The 27588-nt window shown below is 41.9% G+C and overlaps 1 protein-coding gene across 1 annotated transcript; it reads left to right on the top strand.

The window, feature by feature from the left end:
* Nucleotides 1–2985: 2985 nt before the first annotated feature.
* On the top strand, nt 2986–9030 carry LOC128738705 (protein gooseberry). The gene is made up of 3 exons (XM_053834029.1): nt 2986–3040; nt 7512–8736; nt 8880–9030. Exons 1-3 carry the CDS (start codon nt 2986–2988, stop codon nt 9028–9030), a joined length of 1431 nt encoding a protein of 476 aa, XP_053690004.1.
* The last annotated feature ends 18558 nt before the right edge of the window (nt 9031–27588 follow it).

Raw genomic sequence — 27588 nt, 5'->3', positions numbered from 1 at the left:
TTAGACCATTAAACGAAAGACCCTGCAATTCGTATACGGGCAACGAAAAGCTTATTTGATTTTTTTTGCAGTTCATATTAATTAAACTTAACTCATCTGCAGTTAGTTTTCTAGAGTTTTTTAAGTGTACTTTCATGACAAAATTGTCATTAGCCTGATCGCATCGTTTTTATGATGCTGCCCGTTTTAAATAGAAAATAAGTTTTTAAATAGAAAACTAAGTAAATTTACACGCATTCTTGTTGGACTTAATCTTGATCGTAACCACGACCCCACAACGTCACCTTCAATTGCAAATCGTCCCTCAACTCAACAGTGAAGCAATGAAGCTTCGGCTTCAATTGAAGCAGCACCGCTTCGCTTCAAAACTGGCTTCATGCAGCGTCAGTAAAACGTCAGTTAACGGGTAGAAATTCATGAAAAAAAGTTCACTTGCAGACTACCTGAACAGACTTAAACAAAATTGTACAATTTTCTCAACAAAAATGGTAGATTTCTCTTAAGGTGAAGGTCGTCAGAGCCAAGTTGCTTTTTTACTGCTTTCAGTACTTGTTGCCACTATCGTTTTGTTGAGAATAAAGTCACTAGTAGTACGTAATAATCTGTTATGAACAATTATGAAACGTAGAATCGCGTATTAATTTTTGCTGTTGAACTAGATCCGACAGTAATTCTATCACATAAAATGTTGTTTACGGTGAATTTGATTATCAGTGAATTTTATAAGTATATTATCGACACTCTACGACCTTTAATATAATGGCGAAAATAATTGGTCAATTTTATGCTCTAATGTTTACGTTGGCATCACTCCATATAAACGTCCGTTCCCTAGGCAATGTACAACAACAACGGTCGCGGATTCGGAATTGCAATCGAAAAGTGAAGTTTTTCCTATCAATTCCCGTGAACAATTTGGGCAAAATGATTATAATATCTCTCTAAATAACGTTCGGGTGATAAATTAAAGTTTTTTGTGCCTCAAGTTAAGTTTCGCGTGTGATGTCCGTTGATGGGAAACATATTTCTCGAAACCGGTCAGTTTAAAAGGTAAACTATCCGTTTTTAAAAACTGTTAGTGTTATGTCCCGTTAACTAAATATTGAGTTATCGGTTCTTACGTTGGCATAAAACAAGTTTTTGTAGTGGTCACTAATCTCAGTATTTGGTGTAATTAATGACCAAAAAAGTAATAGAACTTATAGAATGCAATGTTTAGTGCTTTGAGTTGCAAGATCTTATTACGGCTGACAGGTTAGTTGAACTAATTTTATATTTTTGTGACGGTTTTCCGAGTCTTTGGGAGCATATTGGTACACTGGAGAAGGGAAGGGAAGGGTGACATTCGGTGCCATACTGACTGCCATAAATGGACTCTGACGACCTTGTCGTTAATTTAGATACGTATGATAGTTTTGCCTAGCAACCGACGTGATGCAACAGAAATACCAAAACCCTGCAGTAAAATAAAATAAATATCTTTCATTCTGTTTTAAAATAATTTATTAAATTTTTCCATCGCACTCATATGTCACTTTCAGTGAGCAATTTCCAACTAACCGCTTCTGCAAATTAATTAAAATGAATTTCAATATCAAACTCGCACGTTACCAATACCCTCCGAGGGAATGCTAACTATCAGACCTACTAAAACTTTTTTTTACAACACACCAATGAAACGCATACTGCTCCGATGCATTTTCCGTTGTTCATAAAATATTCAATTATCGCTTCTAAGCGACCCCTTTTTGACGCCGCCGGCGTGTTTTCCACCGCACGGTACGGTTCAATGGATACAGGAACAAGCGAAAAAAAAGTCCTAAACTAAACAATCATCGTTTTATAGCTCTGTGGCATTTTTTCCCATTTGTCACCGCGCCTGCCGCCGAGCGGGACGGACCACCAACGCCAACCGCCGTTGCCACCGTACGCCACACAGAACACACGGTTTTGGTCCTTGCGGTTGGTCATAAACCTTCCGTCTACTAAATCCCTGAAAAATGAGCCGTTTGTTAAGCGGGCAACAATAAAAACAGTAACAGTACAATAACGAACGAGTAATATATCGATCACGGCGGTCTCAGATCTTACGGCAAGCGAAGACCAACCACCAAAGACCGGTAAAGATCAAAGGCCCCGGGAGGGTTTCGTGCTACTGATAAGGATTACTATACTTCTGGAGAGGAAAAAAAGGAACATCGATCATTATCCGGGAGAAAAATGCGATCCGAGTGGGTGACATTTCCGTTGATTGCACTGTGGCTTACATGCTCCAGTGTGTGTGTGTGCCCGCTGCGCGGGCGTCAACCAATCGATGCAGTTCGTCGATTAGAATCATTCGAGTGTGCGTTTGCAATGGACGGGCAGCTTCGCTGCAGCAGCGGTGGCGAATGTTGAGCAAAGCAGGCAAGGCAAAAGTAATTTGCTGAGGGGCGTGGCCACCGAGGGTTGTGCTTGTGCGTGGCTTGCTGAGCTGCGCTTCGGCTCGAATGGGTGTGGAACAAGGAGGGAGAATGGCTTTCGATGGTGGTGGAGTGAGTGAGTGAGGGTGATTGTTCGACGCGCAGAATGCGAGAGGAAGCGAACATGGGAAAGATTTGGTTGAGTCGAATGTGAGCGATCCGAGCAAAGAACCTGCCGTCTTGGGATCGTATCCAGTCAGTAAGGTGCCAACTCCTCAAGAAGCAACAACGCAATTTCGTAAGGGATTTGAGCGAAAGTTCTTGTTATTTTTTGTGTTGCAACTTAGGAAGTTTGTTCAAGCAAATTGTGGAAGAAGTGTTTGTTTTGCTTCGGGCGAAACGAGCGAAGTGCAGTTTGTAAACAGTGCAAAACAGTAAATAGGATTTTTGTTTGGAAACCATCGCCGGTGACCAGTCGGGCGAACAGTGCAAGCAAAGACATTCAAGAACTGTTTGGTGAATCAACAAGTGTCGAGCAATTGTTTTGTGAGTTTTCTGGTTTGGAAAAGACAACAACGCAACGATGGCAGTAGCCGGTTTGAACATGTCGCCTATTTTCTCTGGATATCCATTTCAAGGTAGGTGCCGCCAGTAAGAAATTTCTGATCAGTCATGATCATTCAATCAAAGTTTAAGTTTTCCGTGGTTCTACTAGTGATCGTTATTCTTTTGCTGCTTGGTGCTTTGTGATTCCCATCGGCAGCCATATGTTGGATGTGCGAGATCATAAATCATAGCGATCCTTGGGCGCAGAGCAGAGGTGAGAAATATCGATCCTTGCCGAGCGCGTAACAGCCGGGAACCGGGCAGGGTCGCGGTGGGATAGAATGAAGAATATACGGGGCGTAATATGTTCTCTTAAGGGGGAAAGTTGTCCGTCCGATCGTGAATAATTTCTTTTATGTTTCTCGCTTCCAACCGCTGCGCTGGCTACTCGTAATCGATCGCGCGGTGCGTTGGAAGGGCTTCGAAAACTACCGCCAACAACAGGGCGAGAAATAATTGTAACAGAAGGTCGCTTCAAAGGGATCCGAAGCCGACGGAGAAGCGCGTTCCTCTCCGGTTCGGTCCTACGGGGCTAACAAGATTAATGATTGTAAATATGTTATTGTTTGGTTATTGTTAGGGGCTCGGGAAATGAGCTTTGGTTGCTTTCTTCTGGCTTTTGAAGCCCCGAACGAGGCCGTTGTTGGTCGAAAGAGGATTAAATTGATCTTTTTTTTCTGGATAAGTTTCATGCTGATCCTATCGGGTGTTGAGTTGCTGGTAGATCGGGGATTAAGATAAGCTTATTACGTGGTGAGTGGAATTGCGATTTTGCGTAAATTCTGCGCCATTCAGGCGAAACTAGGGTTTCGGTGAAAAACTCAATAATCGGTGCTGGAATAAGTTGTTTAGAATCACCTTTTCAAGGATTTGCTTATCGCGAAAATCTCCATCGCCTGCCTGGAAAGCTTTTCGAGAGTCTCGCATGCACTCTACGGCACTTCCCAGACACGCTGGCGCGACTTGGGCACGTACTTCTGCTTCCTTCCATTCGCCGAGACGGGCAGGCAAAGGATGCGCACATATTTTATTACAAAATTTGCTGCTCGCCTGGCCACGGGGTCTTGGAGGTTTCCTCCCACCATATCATCGCGCATCGCGAGTGGGCGGCAAACCGCCTTTGATCTTATTTTCAGTAATTCCTGTTTTCAACAATAACACACCGCACGATGATCCCTCGGCGAGCCGGTGAGCCCATTCGGGGATTTCGCGTCGAGATGCCATAATGATAATGTAATAGTATTGGAAATATTTTATTACCTCTCGAAGGGGTTCTTCATCGGGAAGCCGTTCGGCGAGAATCGTGATCTTTTGCGAAAGAGCGGACGAAAGGCAACCAGCATAAATTTTGCAGAGTTAGGCTCGGGCACGTACCGGGTTCACTCTCGATCTCGAAGGTCCCGGGACCGGACCCTCCTAATGTAATAATTTATATGGATGTTTAATATATTTATAAACTAAATGATCAATTTATATGATAAAGTACAGCCGCCGGCGGCGTACTGCTACGTACATTTTAATCAATTGATCGAGTTCGATCTCTACAGGCTCCGGCCAATCTACGGGAGGCAGGGCAAGTGAGCAAAATTTAATCAAATTGCCGAAACCAACCAGATGGAACCGTCCTCGAGAGTGCGGGAAGGAAAACGATATCACCCAGAGCCTTTGCACTAAGAAGACCATTTATCTTTTCAACACGTTCGCAGCGCGATGCCGCCGCAGACAGCCGCCGCGCCAAATATCTCCGCGTCTTGGCGAAATTTATGGACCTTTGATGATCATTTTGAAAGGCTTCATTGATCGGGTCTGATTTATAGGTCACTAATTCAATTTCATCGCTTCGCGTGGCCTAGTGCGAATGGCTGATGCTGCTCTATGCGTCGTTCGTGAAGATGATGAGTCACTTTTGCTTCTACAGGCTTCTACAGGTGGTCGACTTTGCGTCCTTCGCTGCGAAACTTGCAGAATCCGACGGGAATCGACTGCACGGTGAGCGGTTAATAACTGCATGCATTCGCATCTAATTATATACCCAGTATCATGCCGTCCGACCTCTCCGGCTCAGTTCGCACACCAAGAAGCGCATCGTCGAATTCGAAATCAAACCTCGTGATCTGCAGTTGGGCCAGAGATCGAACGATTGATCGATTGAAGTCGAGCTGCGCACCACGGTGTCGGCAGAAAAAAGGTAACCTGCAATCAGACTTTAATATACAACGTGTAAACATGTTATTCACATTCATCATGCTCACTTCTGCCAATAATCGTCGGAATCATATGGTAGTCGATTGCTACGGGTTTTGGAGCAGTTTGCCGATGAAAAGCACTCGCAGCACTGTTGAACTCTTCGGCGGTGGCTGCAATCCCTGCGCAAGATTACGGATCGGATGCGATCACACACGTAGCTCGCAAGCCCGAGCCTAATCCTTTTGTCAGCCTATTCAGCAGGCAAAATCTAATTTGCGTCCTTTTGTGCCCGATTCCAAGAAGAAGACAAGATCATATGAGGCGAGAGAAGGATCATATGTACTGGCGTACTGACCGGCAACAAAAGACGGATCAATTCGTCTTCAGTTTTTACGACTCTGAGCGACGATTGTTTGTTTTTTACTGGAGGTCATTTGAGCCTAAAGAAGGGACTTGCAAATAGGAAAAAAAATCTGAAAACCTCGTCGTTGCATGAGTTAAGTAAATTTGTTTTTCACGCAATTCCATCGCAGCCCACTCGGTTTGCTATGGGTGCTAAGTGAAATTTTCACGCTTTCAAGTGCAACGTTCTGACCGAAGCGCACCCGAACGGACCGCACGGAATTTGAACAGCCGCTCGGGCGGCTAGCTCTGAAAACCATTAAATTCTAATTAAGCTACTATCCACAAGATAGAGCGAGCGAGAAAAGGTGGAGAGAAACAAAACATCCAACTACATGCGGAATGGCAGCGTGAATTGCTGGGCGGTGGCCGTGGAGGTGCCAGAGACCACGGCATCCGTCGAATGATAAATGAGTCCCCATCCTTCGGACGATCCAATCTTTTGGGGTCCGGGTCCCGATCCGGCCGAGAAAGAAGACGAAACAGTAGCCTAATGATCGTTTCGGTATTTTGTTTCGGTCAATTTTTGCCTTTTGTGCCTCGGCTCAGCATTCCCCCGAGGGTTGGTTCGCCCGGCCGCTAGAAGGCGAAGCGAGGTGATGAATAATTAATTGCGATTCGCGCCTAATTGAAGTGCAATCAAATACGTACTGCGAGCGGAGGAACGTCTGTGCCAAGGTCGACGCTCGTCTGGACGCGATCATTTCACTCTACATTGTGTTGAGTTCAGGATCTTCACCTTTATGATTGATGTGTCCTGAAGAGGCCGGGGAGCAAATGGTTTCATCTCTTCGAAGTACTAATGAGTTCGAGCAGACAGAAGCGGCGCTAAGGCGACGCATTTAGTCACGCCGGAAATTCCATCACATGGTCGAGGATCGAATCTGCTTCTTAATAAGTGTCAAGTTTGGCAAGTAAAGACCCCTTATCGATCCCATATTTGGCGGCCACGTGAGTTCAACCGACACAATCTGTTGACAAATTGTTCTCCAAATCTTCTTCTGCTCAATCTTCTCGAGAAGCCAACGGAACCGGTTCCATGTGGTGTGAATATGTGTCAGATAGCAGTCAGATTTTAATCCACTGACACTGCTGGCCAGCTCAGAACGTAGCGTACGGGTAGTGTAAAGCAGAAGATGAAAATAAAAATTGCCCCTCTCGTTGTTCGAGGCTACCATCCCTCCCTTGTGCACAATGATCAAAAGCGACAAGCCGCCATCGTGGTCTTAGATCGCGAGATTTTAATCAAAACCGATCGCCCTTTGCGCATGGTCCGGCAGCTATTCATGTATTTCCGTTCTTGATAAAAAAAAATAATTTAATTTCGAGCCTTTCGCGAAACTCCGCACGCAGCGAAAGTGACGAGTCAATTCCGCTTCTGCACCGACAAGTTCCGTCCTCCATCCATCCAAACTTATCGATCTCCCACGAACTTAAATTGACACTAAAACCTTAAATCGTACCACTCCCACACGACACAGCTCGGTACAATCCGATGCCGAACCTTAATTTTCGGCTCTATTACGGTTCAAAAGACTTGTCCGAACAAAAGCATACACCCATTAGCTGACCCTATTACAAGATTCCGATAGCTCGTACCATTCTTGTTGCCTTTTGTTTGCTCCATTCTACGTGATTCGCCCCGTAGCCGGCCGGTGGAAGATGATGACACAACAAGAGTGTGACACTCGTCCGCTTGCTTCGCACGATGACAAAGCACCAAACCAAGCAAAGAAATGAACCAATTTCTCATACCGACCTGACACCCGGGCGGCTTCGACGCTTTGAAGTCGGACCACCCGCACCCGCACACTATATCGAGCAACAACTTGTTACTGGATGGTGGTCAACTAGCAAATCTGTGAACAGGTTTCTCTAATGATATGTTCTTTTTCTCGTTCTTTCGCTTTGCAGGCCAGGGACGCGTGAACCAACTCGGAGGAGTGTTCATCAATGGACGTCCGCTACCCAATCACACGCGGCTAAAGATCGTCGAACTGGCGGCCAGTGGCGTTCGGCCTTGCGTTATCTCCCGCCAATTGCGTGTGTCGCACGGCTGTGTGTCGAAGATTCTGAATCGCTACCAGGAGACCGGCTCGATCCGACCGGGCGTTATTGGTGGATCTAAGCCGCGTGTTTCCACTCCGGAAATCGAAAACAAGATCGAAGAAATGCGTAAAGCTAACCCTGGAATCTTCAGTTGGGAAATCCGGGAGAACTTGATCAAAGAAGGAATCTGCGATAAGAACTCGGCTCCATCGATCAGCTCCATCACCCGTTTGCTCAAAGGAGGACGCCATGGAGATTTCGAAGTTAGAGGAAACCACTCGATCAACGGCATTCTAGGAGGATCATCATGCGACGACGATGATGATAGCGACACAGCATCCGAGCCTGGTTTTGAACTCAAACGCAAGCAACGCCGATCCCGGACCACTTTCAACGGTGAACAGCTAGAAGCGTTGGAGGTTGCATTCGCCAGAACTCAGTATCCGGATGTTTACACTCGCGAGGAACTCGCTCAGAAAACGCGACTCACGGAAGCTCGTGTGCAAGTTTGGTTCTCCAATCGCCGCGCTCGTCTTCGCAAGCACATGAACTCCTCGCAGCTCTCCGCTTTCAACTCCCAGTATCCATCCCAGTTCGAGCAGCAAGCAGCAGCTTCAGCAGCAGCTGCTGCTGCTGCTGTCTCGGTCCCAGCGGTCACCAGTTCAGCTGGTTTCGCATCCTCTATGCAATCCTGGGGTCAACCATGCTACCCAACCGTCAACCAAGCCTCAATCCACGCACCATCCCAAACCGCTTACAACCCATTAGCGCAAACCATGATCCATCCCACATCGGCCACCATGAGCCCGCCAGCATCGCTCAGTCCACCGACCTCAATCAGTCCGGCACACATGGGCAACACCAAGATGGCCCCTTCCTCGTCTCCGGCACAGAACACCTCCACCTCCAACTACAACTACTTCTCAATGTTGGACAACAACCACGCTCAACCCTACGCAATGAGCTCTGCGTACGGAACATCCAGCAGTGCACCCAATCCAGCCGCTTCCGCCACCATGGACAATGGAAACTCACAGTGGCGCTCGTCCCACTCCGCCCACAACAAAGCCGCCGAATGGGACGCTTATAGGTAAGTGTCAACCAATTAACACCTCCTCCCCCAATCAGCCGAAAAAAAACTCACACTCACATCCGCCGCTAATTACACCAGCAACAACAACAACAAAAAACTAATCAGACATTTTCTTTCATCTCTTCCCTGTGCACTTCCAGTTCATTCTTCTCGAACAACATGAGCCACCACCACCATCATCACTACTCGGGTTCGGCCGCCGCTGCTGCTGCTGCTGCCGCCGCAGAAGCCAAGTCCGGATATCCCTACTTCGGTCAGCTGGGTGGTTTGGATATGAGCCGTCTGCACTAGATAACCACATCCACCCACACGGTTCCGTGTACATTCAGTCATCGAAGCAAAAGGGCTAAAAAAAAACAATAAATTAATCATAATTAACGGGTGCAGCTGTTTGTTGCTTCACCGTCGCCGCTCGCATCGGAACGCGTAACACGTCACGATGTTGCACGGCCAACCGAATGCGCCGAATGCATAATTTATTAAATGTTTGCGAACGGCAGCTAGAGTTGGTTTGAGGTTTCTTGAGGAGCGCGCTTTTTAGTTTTGAGCTCACCGAGTCACCCTCTGGTGAGTGGTGAGCTTTGTGGTCGGCAGACACGGCGGCAGCGGCGGCGGTGGTGATGGCGGCAATAACTTTCGGGTTCGGCGTTCGCGCTTTATGGCCACCCCGTGGCCGGATTTGCCTTTTGAATGTACCTTAGCTAATTTTTATGGGCTTTTGCGCGGCCACATCGAGGTGTCGCATTTGTAAATATTTGGACTGCGGGGCAGCGTAGAGGTGTTTATTACGATTCCTGTTCCGCTGTGCATGCTAGGAATAGTTTAGTGCATAGGTTTTTAGTGCAGTTTATGGCAGCAACGAAATAAGATGAGAGAAAATTTATCAGACTGTTCTAGTGAGTAAGAGACAAGTGTAGATTGTAGTTGATAACGATGTAAATGTAGAGTAGAAAACATAGAAAACAGAGTACAATTGGTACATTTCCTTATGTTAGCTGTGTAAGATCGCAAATCGTATTTATGCATTCAGTACAAACAGAGATTATCTTCAAATAAATTGTTCAAAGTATAAAATAATAAAACAAGCCAGTTGTTGAATTATTTATCTACAATTGTGAAATCCCTCTTCTTGCATGTAAACTTGATTTTCTACAAGGTAGTCGTCAAAGTCTTGAAGTGTTGATCCTCGGATTTTAGGATAAAATAATCCTAAAATCGCGTTTTATTTTGGCTAATGCATTTGCGAGAGGCCCGTCATTCGTCACGTAGTTTTTCAATGGTGCCTAATTTGCACCGTTTTTGAGTAATCGAAAAAAACAACCCGTGTAAAAAAAGATTTTACTGTACTCAATAAACTATTTTTGTTATGTAAAAGATTAGACTGAGAAAATTAAATACTTCGGAGAAAATGATAGGATCCCAAACTTATACATACGCAAATATTTGGCATAGTGGCATTGCTGCCCATGATACCACTTTGGAGAAATTGCAGATTTTTAACGCAATAACAACACCGTACAGTGTTGAAAAGATTCAAGTATCAATTCACACTGGATTAACAAACAAGCAGTTGGAAGAAGAGTTCGTCAGGTAGCGGACAATTTACACGAAAACCGAACACGTACCCACGAGTTCGGGTTAGGTTTGGATATTTAAAAAAAAAGAAAAACTCGGGTGCGGTTCGGGTACGGGATCACAATTCTTTTTTCAATCCGGATACGGGTCGGGTTCGGGTATTTAAATCTTCATACCCGACCATCTCTATTGAATACATTAAACGCTATAGATGGTCGGATCGGGTTGGGTACCCGTGGCCGTACTTATATCCGACGGGTTCGGACCGGGTTCGGGTATCAAAAAAGTAAATTTGTGGCTTTATTTTTTTCTGGAGCGGACACGGGTCGGGTTCGGTTATTCAAACCATCTCTAGTTGGAAGGAAACCAGGAACAGCTAGCAACAAGACAGAGGGAAAGGTCAAAGCTAATTTCACCCGAAAACCCAATATTTTCACATGTGATGTTGCCTCGAAGGTTGGCGTTTCACAAAGCTACGTCCAAAACGTCAAGGCAAAAGCTGGATTACATTCAAATAAGGTCCAAAACTTTCCAAACCGCAATGAACGACAGCAAACTATTGAAGATGTATCGTGACGGATGACGAAACATACATCAACACTGACTTCCAACAAATTTCAGGACAGAAGTTTTACATCGGAAGGGGTAAGTTCGAAGTGGATATTCATTTGAAAAAAAAAGAAAATGTTGAAATTTGCATCGAAATATCTAATTTGGTAGGCTATCTGTACTTGTGGCAGACGGAGTAAAATTTTCATCACAACAGCTACCATTTATAGTGAAATTTCCAAAACTGAGTGCCTCCTAAATCCTACCTACCTAAATCAATTTCAATTACGCAGTCTTGCTCGCACCCATAGCCACCTGGAGATCACCTGACCAACGCACAATGATTGACTACGTTCTCATAGATGGCCGGTTCTTCTCTAACAATAAAGGGTGTCCCACATCAAATTGCATCACGGAAGAAACGCTGCAGAAAATTACTCATTGGTTATTTTCTGTTGAAAATTTGGCTAAGAGTAGTTTAGAGTGCATTGTTTACACTATATTTTTTATCGCGGTCAGTTTTTCGAAAATTGGACAAAATGGCGTCTCCCATAAAGCAACGTCACGAATTTATTTTGCGCAAGCTCCTGGATAATTCTCAAATCTTTCATCATGGATAAGGAGACTTACGTCAAGGCGAACTTCCGGCAGCTTCTGGGGCTACTGTGCTTCACCGCCCAGCACAAGTTTGTTGTTCTGGAGGAAGTAAGGATGCAGAAACTTTCTATGTTTGCCAAGAAATACATGATTTACATGAAACACATTAGGGCCCTACGATCTTCTGTCCGGATCTAGCTTCGAGCCACTATTCAAAGGATATCCTGGAGTGGTACGAAGCCAACGCACAGTAGTCCAAAAGGGCGAAAAGTGGAACTTTTTTCCTAGTGTTTCTTGTTTTCATTTTATCATTTATGGTCTTCAGCACTTTTGTTCGTTAATCTAAAACTGTCAAAAGTTAGTCACTTTTTTGTGTTAGGAAATATAGACATAGTTTCTTGGACAAAGTTGTAAATATTTTAAAACCAAGGAACTTTGCTGAAGAGATAAAATTTCTATCTTTATCGAGTGCTGAACTATAGGGCATATTCTTCAAAACTCCTTTAAAAATTGGTTTTTCATGCTTAGCTTTTGTTAGTTGCATTTTACAAGAATACAATGTTCTAGGCAATTATTAAAACTTTCAAAATACACGTTTTAGCAGAAGAACGCAAATCTATTGGGCCTTTACTTGCTGAGTTATCGCATATTCAAGCTTTGAATTTCCATGGCTTTACGAACCCATGGGGTATAAGGGAGCAAGCGATTTTATGAAACCAGTGCTTCATCTAGAAGCTTAAGTCGAAAACAACAAACTTGTGTAAGTGCCGCTTGTTCCTAACCACCCAAATGAGGGTACGGCAAGCATACGTTTTATGTGTTCCGCGTTCGCGAAAAACTCGATACATGTTCTTTTTTCTGTGTTCGTAGATAGACACATGGTTTCTTCGGCAAAGTTATAGAAAATATAAAGATAAACAATTTTGACAAAGAACTGACATTTATATCTCTATCGAGTGAAGGCTGTAGAGAATTTTCTTTGGAAATTCATCAAAAATAAGTTTTTCACATTTAGCGTATGTTGGTTGCATTTTACAAGAGTATATGGTTCTATGCGATTATTGAAAGACTCAAAACGCATGTTTTTGCAGAAGGTTGCAAATCTCTATGACCTTTCCTTACGATAACTAACAAAACATTACGATAAATAACAAAAGCGATAACTTTGTAAGGGAAGGTCCTAGAGATTTGTAATTTTCTGCGGGTACACTGAAGTCGCTTTTTACGCGGTTTTTTATACGCGGTTTTTTTGCGCGATTATTTTTACGCGGTTTTCAGAATTTACGCGGTTTTTTTTTACGCGGTTTTCGAAATTTACGCGGTTTTTACGCGGTTTTCGGAATTTACGCGGATGTGCTCAAAACGTCTATTTTTTCGCGTAGTGTTGAAATCCACAAAGTTTTTTGTACGCGAAATTTTGGTTTTTTTACGCGGTTTTCGGAATTTACGCGGTTTTTTTTACGCGGTTTTGATTTACACGGGACGTATCCTGCGCGTAAAAAGCGACTTGAGTGTATTTTGAGTCCTTCAATAATCGCCTAGAACCATATACTCTTGTAAAATGCAACCAACATAAGCTAAGTATGAAAAAGTTATTTTTAAAGAATTTCCATGGAAAATGCTCTATAGCTGTGCACTCGATAGGAATAGAAATGTCATTTCTTTAGCAAAATTTTTACCTTTATATTTTCCATAACTTTGCAGAAGAAACCAACACAAAAAAAAATGGACGTGCATCGAGCCTTTAGCGAACGCGAAACACATAAAACGTATGCTTGCCGTACCCTCATTTGGATGGTTGCGGACAAGCGGCACCTATACAAGTTTGTAATACTTGGCCTAAGCTTTAAGGTGAAGCATTGATTTCATAAAACCACTTGCCCTATTTTATCCCAGAGACTCGCGAAGTTATGGAAATTTAAAGCTTGAATATGTGATAACTTAGCAAGCAAAGGTCCAAGATTTACGATCTTCTGCAAAAACGTGTATTTTTAAAGCTTCGATAATTGCCTAGAACATTGTATACTTGTAAAATGCAACTAACAAAAGCTAAGAATGAAAAACAAAATTTTAAAAAAGTTTGAAAGAATATGCCCTATAGTTCAGCACTCGATAAAGATAGAAACTTTATTTTTTCAGCAAAGTTGCTTGTTTTTACAATATTTACAACTTTGCCGAAGAAACTATGTCTATATTTCCAAACAAAAAAAAGTTATTTTTTTATTTGCGTTATAGTAAGCGATGACTAGCTTTTGACAGTTTTAAATTAAGGGGGATATTCATACGAACAAAAGTGCTGAAGACCATAAATGATAAAATGAAAGCAAAAGACACTAGGAAAAAAGTTCCACTTTTCGCCCTTTTGGACCACTGTGCAACGGGGTTACTTTAGTACCCAAGGATATGAACCCCCACCAACGCAGCGGAATTAAGGTCGAATGAAAAATACTGGCTTATTATGAAGCAGGCACTCCGGAAGCAGCCCAAGGACGATCATCTGACCAACGTACACACTTAAAAAACTCAGCAAAATTGGCCAAAATTTGGACAGCCGAGCGTTCGGTAAAAATTTCAGTTTTGCAAATCGACGTTTACGGATCTTTACTAACGTTTGGCATCATAAAAAATTTTAACGAAAGCTCGGCTGTCCAAATCTCGGCAAAATTTTGCTGACTTCGGCACTTTTTTTTAAGTGCGTACAATGATCGACTACGTTCTCATAGATGGCCGGTTCTTCTCTAACAATAAAGGGTGTCTCACATCAAATTGTATCACGGAAGAAACGCTGCAGAAAACTACCCATTGGGTATTTCCTCTTGAAAATTTGGCTAAAAGTAGTTTAGAGTGTATTGTTTACACTATATTTTTTATTGCGGTCAGTTTTACGAAAATTGGACAAAATGGCGTCTGCCAAAATGCAACGTCAGGAATTTATTTTGCGCAAGCATCCTAAGGAGGTCAAATCTAAGGAAGACATGAAGAAAAAACTACAAGGTATACAGCCCTAAGGGTTGTACGAAAGGGTGACGTAGGACTATATCAGAGCATTAGGTCAAGGTCTAATGTAAATTGCATTTGAGGCATATGCATATTCAAATTCAATTCTTTATTGAATGCAATGGTCGCTTTGAAAATACGTGGATCAGCAGTTTTCCCGCTAGATTTAGCGGGATTTCAAGTCGGACAGCGGGACTTAATAACCAAACAGCGGCTAGCGGGAATCTAGCGGTTTTCTTAAATAACTCAGCGGGATTTTAGCGGAATCTCGATTTAGCGATATTTGATAGGCAAAAAGAGTGCTGAAAGAGAGGTTGACAGCAAAACACTTCGTTTAGTGACATTCTAATGTCTGCTCATGCATTGGCAGATGGTTCAGTATATTCTGTTGATTATAAAATTCCGTGGTTTTTACCTAGAATGGGATAGTTCTGACAAATACTCATTAGAACTTACTGAAAAAGAAGACCACCAAACAAATCCGTTTTGCACTAATTCGTTGCCAATGGATGGCAAAATCCAACTGATTCATGAATTGGAAACAAAACAACACTTATGTATCTATATACATCATATTTGTATGATAACAAAACCAAAACAAATCGGTGCTAAAACAAAATAAAGGCGAGAACAAAGAGCCGATGCGCTTTACAGATATTTTTGATTTTTGGGTGTTTCTAAAGATTGAAACATATCTTCTTTTGTCACCAAAAACCATAACCATTTGCCAGCGTTGCTGAAATTTTGCATGATTTTTATCATAGCTAGACACAGAAAAAGAATTTGTGCTAAAAGCTTCTTTCGAAATTTTCGCCTGTGTTCTTAGACTCCTTAATCTTATAATTCTTGCGAAATTTCGCAGTAAACTGTCATTATATAAGGGATAACAGAATATTTCGTTTTCTGTTTCCTGAATCCCAAAACTTCGTCAACATGAATGCTGTTGACACCGCTGGGCAGTGCGACGGTGTAACCAAAAACGGTGCATTCGACTGATCGCGGCTCGTCAGATTGACAGATGAAAAACAAAAACAAATGAAGGAAAAATATTAGCAGGTCTTGGCAAAGTTACATTTAAATTAAAATTGTAATTATATGGCATTACGGAAAGAGCAGTAGTGGATGAAAATTTAAACGGCTTGTAAAACAGTGATTTCTAGAAGACCAGAAGTAATCGGCAGCTGTTCACTAAAGTGATTAGTAATCTACAGCCTAATACAGTGATCGAAAATAGACACCGGTTGTTCGAGTCTAAACCCTAGACCAATTGTTCAAGCGCAATTCCCGCTGTTGCCGTGGCTGTTGTTAACCTGCAAAGAGAGAAAGAAGATTAATATTTAAAGCAAATCGTGATCGTAAGTACATACTTGAAAATAAGAAAAGAAGTTATTAAGTGAGTAATATTTATTAACTAAAGTTTACCAGGATAAGGAAAGGGCAAGAAAAGCAAAAGAGATAGCGAAGGAAGGAACGATAGTGGAAAAAAGGATTATAGTGTGTACGAAGATTAGAAAGGAAACTACTTATTGTAAGTCGTAAACAATCAAATGCAAATTTATAAAATTAATGGTTAAAATATACTTACAGTTTGAGCTGCATAAAACAAATTGCTGCTACAGAAAATAGTTACCAGTTCTATCCGAACAAACTCAAAAATAAGTAACGAAAAATCGGAATAGAATATCCTTCAAAACGCTATGTCCGAGACTACGGAACTAGACTTCACGCAAACTCCTTGCGCAGCTTGCGAACAAGTTTCAACTACGAATGAAGACATGATTGGTTGTGATGGCTGCAAAGGATGGTACCATATCCGTTGCGTCGGGATATCCGCTGATACTAAGTTGGACGAAAAGTGGTTCTGCGAAACGGAAAGCTGTAGAGCGCTTGCCCATAAATACGAAGAAGCAAAAGGATCCAAGAAGAAGAGTCGCAGTAAGAAGAATGCTGACGATGTCGATCGCTCCAGTGTCAGATCCGACATTGCAATCTCCGTAGAACAAAAATTGAAAGAGATGGAGCAGAACCAGATGCGTTTGGAGGCAGAAATGGAAGCGGAATTACTACTGAAGAAAAAGGAACGAGAACTGAAACGTGCGCTTGAAAGAAAGCGGTTGCTGTTGGAACAACAAATGCGTGAAGAGGAAGAGAAGGACGATTTGGCGCTGCAGGAACAGATTCTTCAAGAAAGGAAGATGCAGCTGAACCGAATGAAAGCAAGGCAGCAAGCATTTCAAAACGAGATGGCAGATCTGGACTCGCAAATGGAGGAGCTAAAAGCCACCAATCGGAAAAGTAAAAAAAGGCCTAGTATAGGACAAAACCGCTCCGAATCTCCACGTCGTCAGGGGAAGCAAATCACGCCTCTTCGTAATCCAGAGGTTGCAAAGCTCACCGAGCAGAACCTAAAGACACTTCATGGTTTTGCTAGTCGCAATGCCCCCGATGCAGACAACAGCGATGACGACGAAGAACATTCAGAAGAAGAAGACGAATCTGAATCTTGCGAGACTGACGAGTCGGAAGTTGGAGGAAGCCTGAAAGGCTCAAAAGCAAAGCCGCGGAAGAAAGTCTACAAGATGAGCCAAAACGGGCTGGGGCAACCTCGTTCTATGCCGAGCAAGATGCAACTAGCAGCACGGAGCGCGATTACAAAGCGATTACCAGCTTTCTCGGGAAAACCGGAGGAATGGCCGCTGTTCTACGGAGCATATCAAGCCTCGAATGAAGCTTGTGGTTTTTCGGACATTGAAAATCTAGTAAGACTACAAGAGTGTCTCAAAGGTCCGGCACTGGAAATGGTTCGCGGACAGCTTCTTTTGCCGAAGTCCGTTCCAAAGGTAATTGAGAAACTTCGAACTCTTTACGGACGTCCAGAACAGCTACTTCAGAGTCATTTAGAGAGAGTCCAGAAGTTAGAGCCACCAAAAGCGGGAAAGCTAGCTAGCTTCATTCCCTTTGGGACCGTAGTAGAGCAGCTCTGCGAACATTTGGAGGCAGCAGACTTGAAAACGCATCTGATAAACCCGTTATTGATCCAGGAGTTGGTAGGAAAACTTCCGGACAATGACAAGCGCGAATGGATCCGTTACAAACGAAATAAGAGGCGAGTCACCTTGAGAACGTTTACCAACTTTATCTCCGAAATAGTGTCGGATGCCTGTGAAGCGAATGTGACAATGGATTACAGACCCATGGCCGAAGGCCGACCCGGGAAGGATCAGGCGAAGGAGCGCGGTGCATTATTCAGCCACAGTATCAGTGAGGCAGCAAATACCGTTAGTGAAGGACGGTATAGTCAAAACCCGTGTAAAGTGTGTGAGCGCACAGACCATCGTCTACGCTACTGTCAGGACTTCCGGGACATGAAATATGCAGATCGTCTGGAAGTGGTTGATAAATGGGGTCTCTGTCAGGTGTGCTTGAATGAGCATGGTACGGCTCGTTGCAAATTCAAGCTACGATGTAACGTGGGTAATTGTCGAGAACCACACAATCCGCTTCTCCACCCGGAAGCAGATATAGTTGGGACAAGCGTGCATATACGATCCACCGATGAAACCTTGTTCCGGATGATACCGATCAATCTTCACTGCGGTGACCGATCAATCACAGTGCTTGCATTCTTAGACGAGGGTGCCTCTGTGACCTTGGTGGAGAAGAATCTTACCGATCGACTCGGAATTTCTGGTGTCCATGAAAAACTTACGATTCAGTGGACTGCGGATATTACGCGAGTCGAAAGGGAGTCATGTAGAATGAATCTGTGGGCTTCTGCTGTAGATGCGGACGAAAAATTACTACTTAAAACAGTTCGCACGGTGGAAAAGTTGTTACTGCCACAACAAACGCTAAATTCAAATAAGATCGCCTTGCAATATCTATATATGCGTGGGTTGCCGATTGCATCGTACGACGGAAGGCCTGAAATATTGATCGGTCTTAACAATATCCACGCATTTGCGCCGATAGAGACAAAATTCGGTTCGGTGATGAACCCGATTGCAGTGCGCTGCAAACTTGGGTGGACAGTATACGGTCCAAGGCAATCGAGTGTACTCGAAGCAGGAGATGCATATTTGAACTACCATCAAGAAGTCTGCAATCAGAGTCTGTCAGCTCTGCTGAAGACTCACTATGCGTCAGAAGAATCAGTCGTGCGTGTTATTAAAGAATCCGCCGAAGATAGAAGGGATCGCCAAATTCTTCAACGAAGCCTTGAACAGATTGGAGATGGGTTCAAGTCTACGCTCCTCCGGAATAGGGATGAGCCACGGTTCCCGGATAATTATCCGTTGCCTTTGAAGAGACTGAACATCGCGTACGCATTACCAAGATGGAGTCAATGCTTACAGAGCGACGGAAAATGGGTTGCAGATGCGGCTTCTCTGCATGGTCCAGAAAACCAAGGGTCGTCTGCGGTTACACCTTTCGAGCATACCGACGAAGAAGTGAAGAGACTGATACTCTACAAAAAAATTACAGGTTGGTTGCGCTGGACATTGCTGAGAGGAACGACGTGTGCATGGCGCTGGTGCGTACGTGTGGGCGCAGATTTCTTTTTAAACGCACTGTAGCTAATTTAGCGGTGTTTAAGATAAATGCAGGTAAACCCGGAAGTTCAGTAGGAACCACCGGATGTTACGGGGGGGGAGAATGTTGACACCGCTGGGCAGTGCGACGGTGTAACCAAAAACGGTGCATTCGACTGATCGCGGCTCGTCAGATTGACAGATGAAAAACAAAAACAAATGAAGGAAAAATATTAGCAGGTCTTGGCAAAGTTACATTTAAATTAAAATTGTAATTATATGGCATTACGGAAAGAGCAGTAGTGGATGAAAATTTAAACGGCTTGTAAAACAGTGATTTCTAGAAGACCAGAAGTAATCGGCAGCTGTTCACTAAAGTGATTAGTAATCTACAGCCTAATACAGTGATCGAAAATAGACACCGGTTGTTCGAGTCTAAACCCTAGACCAATTGTTCAAGCGCAATTCCCGCTGTTGCCGTGGCTGTTGTTAACCTGCAAAGAGAGAAAGAAGATTAATATTTAAAGCAAATCGTGATCGTAAGTACATACTTGAAAATAAGAAAAGAAGTTATTAAGTGAGTAATATTTATTAACTAAAGTTTACCAGGATAAGGAAAGGGCAAGAAAAGCAAAAGAGATAGCGAAGGAAGGAACGATAGTGGAAAAAAGGATTATAGTGTGTACGAAGATTAGAAAGGAAACTACTTATTGTAAGTCGTAAACAATCAAATGCAAATTTATAAAATTAATGGTTAAAATATACTTACAGTTTGAGCTGCATAAAACAAATTGCTGCTACAGAAAATAGGTACCAGTTCTATCCGAACAAATGCAGTAAATTTGCATAATGTTCATTCAATTGCAACCTCTCAATTTCAGCAGATCATCCTAATTTCAAATGCAAGCCTTACTAAAATATTGCACCAGAAACGAAAGAATAATATGACTTTTGATTCAGCGGGATTTCTAGCGGGAAATTGATCCTGGCCAGCGGGATTTCAGCGGGAAATCAAGCTCTGGGCAGCGGGAAAATGGGCAATCGACCTGGTAACACTGGTGGACGGGGGTACATAAGTAACGGGTGACAACTAAAATTTTGGAATTTTTTTGAGGCCCCTGTACTCAAAACAAACGAGCTCAGAGAGAAATGAGAGTATGTATGTGTTATGTCTCTCTCTTTTTTTTTGTCAATATTTTTTGTTTTCTTTATGCTTGCCTTGTTTTGCATAAAATTACGTCGAAACAAGAAGCATTTCGGGAGCGCGTTGTACACTTCTACGAACTGCCACAGAAATCTCGGCAAAAGTATGCGGTACAACTTTCAAAAAGCGAATATGTTGTGGCTTAGACTGTTTACCATGTCCTAAGATCCCCGACAACTATTTGCAAGCAAGTTATTGAAAGACCAGCCATAATTATGGACGCAGAAGGACATCGTTCTCTTTCTCGTTTCTTCAACAACAAGCTCTCTGGTTTGGCCATCAGTAAATGTGCACCAGACGTATGTTTGAAGAAAATATTGATCCCGTTTCTACGAAAACATCATGCAGATGGACAATACGTGTTTTGGCCGGATAGAGCATCATCGCATAACGCCATAAAAACACAATCGTTCCTGAATAATAATTGAAATACGTTCCTGAATAATCCTAATTTACAACAATGGATAATGTATCTTTGATTTCGGTAAATCAGATCTTTTCATGTATCTTACCTAAAAATAAAAAATAAGAAAACTTATCCAATTTAATTCTACTAGGGTAGATGATCCATTAGTTGCGCCACTAAGCACAATATACCTTCATTTTGCTTGTTTATTGAGGTATATGCTTCAATTAATGCTGGTGGGATATAAATTTATCAAATACAAGGTATTTGTCACAAGGCAAGACAATTGCTTTCGTTGTACGAGAAGCTTTACAAAGAAAAAATGAATTTTCCAATTCAATTATATTGTACCAACAGTTGCGCTAATGTTTCCTTAATTAAGTTTGATGTTCCTTTAATTGTGTTATTCCATATACATTGCTAGGTTGCTAAGTGAAAAAACATCGTAGCAAAACTATAGATGAGCGCCTATAGTTGTGCGCTCCAACTGCGCGTAGGGTTTTGGAAAATTGGCATTTTAGCAAATAATGCTTTAATTTTAAACGGTATAGTCTAACTACCAATACTTCTAAAAACCTGTTTTATATAATGAATGTAATTGTTTTATCTAAAATGCTACGGTGACGAAAATATGCATTAATAATGAATAGTAGCGCAACTATTGGTACTACCACAACTACTGGATCAATTACCCTATGTGTATCTTAGTTTTTTTTTTGACAGCTTGAGAAAAAAATCCAAAATTTTAGTTGTCACCCATTACAAGGCCTGCACTGCAACCAATGAGGCATATAGATTTCTTTTAAAAATCACTTGTATGCATCATAAAGGTTGAAATGGTAATGAATGACCAGCCCACAGATTATTGTATTGAATATGATTATGCGTAGTTTGACATGTTTCAATAATCTGACTTAAACTAGCTTGTTGCCTTTAAAAGGGCCATTGGTTGCAAATAATATTAAAGCCTAAGTACGTTCATCGCAAACATGACGTTCCATTCGAATGTCCTTTTCTTTTGACATTAATGGCAACTGGCACGTAAGTTAGCCGCGTAGATTCACTGTCTTTTGCTCCGAGAAGATTTTACTAGTTTACTTTCACAGCTTACTGCTTGTTACATAGCAGAAAAACTGGCTCATACGCAAAAATTTCTGTTTTATTTGTATGAGAGTCCTTATCCTCAAACCATCATAAAATAAATTCATGCCTCCAATAACCCCCACATGCCATATTTGCTTGATGTATTTGCTTGATTAGTTCTCGAGTTATAAGGAAATTTGTGATTCATTTGTGTGGGAGCCCCCCTCTTAAAAGAAGAAGGGGTCTCAGTACACCATAGGAAAAAAATCTTACCTCTAAAAACCTCCACATGCCAAATTTTGTTCCATTTGCTTAATTAATTCTAGACTTATGAGGAAATTTGTATTTCATTTGTACGGGAGCTCCCCCTTCTTACGCCCTCCTTAAAGTTGGTCTCTAACCCCCCCATAAAATTGTAGGTCATTTTATCTATCCAACGACATACATATAAATTATGCAGTTTCATTCAGTAGTTTAGTAGTTATTACCATTTGAAATCTTTCATTCAAACGTTACACTTCTATTTTCGTTCTCACAAAGTGCTACCCAGTTCCAGTATAGTAAACAAAGACATAGTCCTACGTCAAAATGGGTTTCCGTACAGAAGAAGCTGCAGCCAGATGTTGTACAAAACTTTTTTAGTGGAGTTAAGCGTAAGGTGCTAGCATACAGTTATGGTATTGACGTTGAATGAAACTAACATGCCAAAAGCTTGCTAATGGGCTATATGCATTTCATTGTCTGAAAGTTTGAAAAGGATCGGTCAATTAGGTAATTTTCTACAGCGTGTCTTCCGTGATGCAATTGGATATGGGACACCCTTTATTGACTCTGACCATCAGCTAGTAGCAGTATATTCGCGCTGAAAACGGTCAACCGCATACCAGACATGTCTAAGTCGTCCTCATCGGCTGAACATTAGGCAGCTAACTGAACCGTAATCTGTCGAACTACACGCGAATGCTAGATGAGGCACTGCTATCCCGCGACGATGGTTGAAGCAGAGTACGCTTGGCCATCGGAGAGGAGAGGAGGCACTAGAAGAGCCCTGGAGTATACAGAATGATTGATTTAATGGGGAATGCCAATAAGTGGTGGAGAGCAAAACAAATTTATTGGAAAAATTAACTGAGTATTACCAATAGGGAGAACTTGCCCAAATACCGACGAGCTAGGATCCAGTTGACCACGATTCTGAAGAGTAAAAAGCGCCAAAAAGAGAACAGAGATCATGAAGAATTAGAACAGATATTAGCGTTATTTTAACGAGTAGGTGAACCAAACTCGTAAGGGATACCAATCGAAACCTGACATAAGTAGGGAAGAGGCAGGGAATCTCATCACAAACGAGCGCGAGACGGTCGATAGGTGGAAGCAGTTCTTCGATGAACACCCCTATGGTGAAGTTGCAGAAGGAGGGGGAACGGAAAGTAATCACCCAGCATATGATCTCCAAGAAGTCAAACGAAAAATCGGGTTACTGAAAACCAACAAAGCCGTTGGTAAGGACCAGCTGGTAGACTGGTAGAGCTTTATAAAATGTCGGGAGTATAACGTGCCCACTCATCACATCTTTATTGATTTCAAAACAATAGGTATACGATACAGTCGATCGAGACCAGCTATGCCAGATAAATGCACGAATACGGTTTTCCAGATAAACTGACGTGGCTGATCAGAACTACATTGGATCGAGCGATGTGTTTAATGCGCATCTCGGGAACACTCTCCTTCAAGTGAGTTCCTTCGAAAGGGCGGCGAAGGTTGAGACAAATTGGCGGCTTATCCTGCATGCGGTTCAATATCGCTCTGAAGGGTGTGATTCGACGTGGTATCCAAATGAGAGGCACGATTTTCACTAAGGGTAGACATCTCCTAGGTTTTGTAAATGACTTTGATATCATAGCCAGGAACTTTGTGACAGCGGAAGCAATTTACGCCCCAAACTGAAGGCGCAGTGTAGGAGGATTGGCCTAAAAATAAATGCGTTGAAGACCAAATACATTCCAAGCAACAATGTGTGTTTTATTGTACTCTTATGCCGGTTTTCATACCTAATTTTGGTCTTAAATGTCATCATAAGAGTGTAATAAAACCCAAATAGTTACTTGAATGGATGAAAGCAAGAGGCTCAAGGGAAAGAAATGCGTGCCTCCCACGGACGGTAACCGTAGACGGCAATGAACTAGAAGTGGTTGATGAGCTCGTGTGTTTGGAATCGCTGGTGACCGCGTACAACACTAGTAACGAGATGGTTGTTGTTGTTAGTTTATTAGGACTTTTTAAACGCAAGGCTTTAGTAGTAAGGAGATGCATTCAAAAGGAAAATTGGATCTATTTTCTCCTTCGGAAAACACAACGATCGAGAAGCATACGCCGCCTCACGAAGCTGATAATGTGTAAAACACTTATTAGACCTGACAGTTCTATATAGACATGAACCCGTGACGCTGCTCACGAAGGACATACGCGCCCTTTCTGTGTACGAGATGAAGGTACTGCGGACGATATATGGCGATGGCGGACTTCAAACTGAAAGCGGAGAGTGGCTGAGGCGTATGAATCACGAGCTACATACAGTGCTTGGAGAGATCCCCATCGTACATCTTACGAAAATCGGTAGGTGGGCCGAATACATCGTAAGGATGCCAGACGACAATGCGACAAAAACAGCAATCTTCAACAACCTCACCGGTACTAGGAACTGGAGCTGAAGGAGCTGAACGTGCAAGATGGCTCGACTAGATCGAAAGTGAAGTGATTCCCACATCTGTTTGGATATTATAGTCTCCTTTGATTCAGTATTGTTTTCTATCGCTCCCTCCATCGATTATAAAACCTACCTTTGTAAAAAATAATCTGCTTCCAAATTTTATCTTAAGAAATTGATAACCTTATTCGGGCGAGAATTCACAGTGAGGAATAGTAACTATAACGTTTTTAGCGAACGTTTCTACAAACTACGCTTCAGTTATTGACTACGTCTAAATTATAATTTCATTTACTGAACTATTTCACATAAATTAATTTCAAACAATTTCCTTTCGTCTAAACTATGTATTCTCACTCCCTTGTCCTCTATATCTATTATTAAATAAGCTAACGTTTCTTTATCTCTTTTACTTGCCATAGTTTAGTCACTAGAATGTTGTATGTGTCATTGAAATTCTCGCATTCTTATTGTAAATTAACCGATAGAAAATTGTTTGAAGTTAATTTGTGTTAAATCAATAAATTTAATTATGTTTTAGTCGATGACTGAAGCGTAGTAAGTCGAAACTTCCATTGAAACCATCATAGTTTTTACCCAGCCAGCACCCACTCGTATATCAATGTAAAAAAACTGTCGTAAATATCTCTTAACAAATAGGATTCAAAAATAAAACCTAACAAAGCGCGCACAAGTTGATATTTTATCGTTCATAACGCTAGTAACTGACAAACATACCATTTGCAGTACAAAGTCGTATAGCTGCATGCAGCTGGTCGCTCTTAATCGGATCTTATCGTATTGAAATACCTATATAAGTGTGTCGCACAAAATTATTCCTCACGGATAAGCAGCTTTTGCGCGTCGAATACGATTTTGTTGAATACATAACAGTACCGTCAGCCGGGGCGAGATTGTGCCAAAAAAGCATATGTTTTTGTTCTTTAGCTCAGTATACACACAATTTAGGAACTAAGTTGATTTCAAACCTGTCAATATGTACTAAATTGTTCAATTAACAACTACCGTAGAGATGGTTTAGTTACAATGAAACCTAATTTTACTGGAAGTGCATGAACTTTGGCACAATATCACCCCTTCTACGGGGTGACATTGTGCCAAACACTTAAAGTTAAGCTAAAAATCTAAACAGTGAACGTTAGCATGTTTATAAACAATACACATAAATATCAGTATAAAGTAGTTCATATGGGGCCGTCCATGAACTGAGTGGACTATCAGGGGCAGGGGGTCGACCAAAAACAACGCATCATACAAAAAGTATGAACGAAAATAACCCGGGGAGGTCTGAAATAATTAAAAATGAGTTCGTAGTCAACGGACAGCCTTTATATAGCCAGTAGCGTTTCTAGGGTTAACAAGGGGGAGATATATGAAGGGGTGTATCCTAAGGGGGCATACCTATTTGATCATTTAACAAAAGTAACCATTACTTCGTTCGAGAACCCGCGGCCGCAGAACATGTAGCCCATCCCACCCCCCTCCCCCGTCCTTAAAACTGACAGTTTATACACGGTATAATATATTCGTCTTATATTAGAGTGTTCATTTAAAGAATCTGAAATTTTCAGAGAAAAAGTAAAAATTAGTTTAAATTATTTAGCAGACCTATAATACTGTTTGCTCCAAAATGGATGATGCAATCTAATCTGTCAAAATAGTGTGCTCAATAGTAAAGAATGTGAGTGTACTGGTGTATACTGACGTATTTTTGTTGTGTATGTGAAATCCACAAATTGGATCGATCATTATGGCTTGGCACAATCTCACCCCCGTGAAGCTCGAAAAGTACAAAGTTTCGAAAAATATTATTTTCGTAATCAATACTTATCCAACGCATAATAACATTTCAATACATTGTAAATGATTAGTTTATATACCTTCAAAATAGCAAGTTGATGCGATTTCTTGTTTGGGTTGGTTTATGTGGGACATTTTTTACAAGCGTTATTTTTGATCGCGAACTTTGAAACCTTGTTTAGGCTAAATAGTTTGCTAATATTATCTGTGTTTCATTCTAAGTTATGAATAAATATGTTATTTTCATCATCATTTTGAATTTTGGTCACCAGTTTCTATAGATATAATAAATTTTCACAAATAAACATTTTTGGTTTTTGGCCCATCTCACCCCCGTGGCACAATCTCACCCCGGATGGCGGTACGTAACTCTTATTTGCAATCCAATTATACATATGAAAATGCTGACTGGGTATTTTTCACTAAAAAAGCAATAAAAGTTGTAGAAATTCACCCTAATGAACAATACCCAACCCATTTCATATTAACCCATTTCAATATTAACCCATTTCATATTAAAGTATCAGTTTTCATATATGTTGTAGAACCATAATGGCATGTTAGTACGACAAAACTCTCATCCACTTCATTAGATTGTAAAAAAATTCTTTCGTTGCAAAAAACAAAATATTAGCTATCAATGTAAAATTGTGCAAATTTTACGAAAAGTATCATAAACATTCACTTTAAACTTCAAATCATCACCTCGCTTATCAGGCTCAAAGCTGCCTTCTAATTGGGAATAATCGCCTTACCTTCCCTCGTCCGTCCGTCTGGGTTATTTCTTCACGGGGTTCCCCCATGAAATGCAAATTAAATTTCCCCGGAAATTGGTAGCAAGCGTCAAACCGAACCGGCAACGCCTGTCAGCAGCATCGAGTTGACTTCTGGCTAAATATCCTGCCAGCCAGCCAGCTAGCCCAGGGAAACAATCCTCCTACGAGCGTTTATCCTCTACCGAGCCTAGCGAAGAGGACGACGTGACAGTTCGGGATCGATGGCATGCTGTCACGAAAATACCGAATGGCACTGTCTAAACGGTTTTATTACTGATTTTATTGCCGTGCAGAACTTGTAAAGTGATCAATAAATTTGCCTAAAAGATGTCCATTCCTGCATCACTGCTTTTTTTTGTTCTCGAGACGAAGGGAATATTGTTCAGCTTCATCGGTTTTTTTGCCTCAGCAATGTACATTCAAGAGTTTGCTTCGTTTTAAGAATGAACTTCATACGAGCAAAAGTTTCCATTGGAAACCGTACGGCTGACTTCCTTACAATGTCAGAGTTGAAATTTTTGCGCCCGATTCATGCTCTCGAGAAGTTATTGCTCTCTGTAACTTCAGCGCTGGATGAATTTATGTTCCATTTTTATGAA

This window comes from Sabethes cyaneus, chromosome 2 (genome assembly GCF_943734655.1).
Source record: "Sabethes cyaneus chromosome 2, idSabCyanKW18_F2, whole genome shotgun sequence".
Classification (NCBI taxonomy): domain Eukaryota; kingdom Metazoa; phylum Arthropoda; class Insecta; order Diptera; family Culicidae; genus Sabethes; species Sabethes cyaneus.
The sequence above is the reverse complement of the archived record's forward strand: the minus strand, read 5'-3'. Positions and strand labels throughout refer to the sequence as shown.

Bases quoted from the DNA above. Each gene is read 5' to 3' on its own strand.
- LOC128738705 (XM_053834029.1), top strand. From the start codon at position 2,986: ATGGCAGTAGCCGGTTTGAACATGTCGCCTATTTTCTCTGGATATCCA. The intron at 3,041-7,511 runs GTAGGTGCCGCC...TTCGCTTTGCAG, and splicing joins CTCTGGATATCCATTTCAAG to GCCAGGGACGCGTGAACCAA. The intron at 8,737-8,879 runs GTAAGTGTCAAC...GTGCACTTCCAG, and splicing joins GCCGAATGGGACGCTTATAG to TTCATTCTTCTCGAACAACA.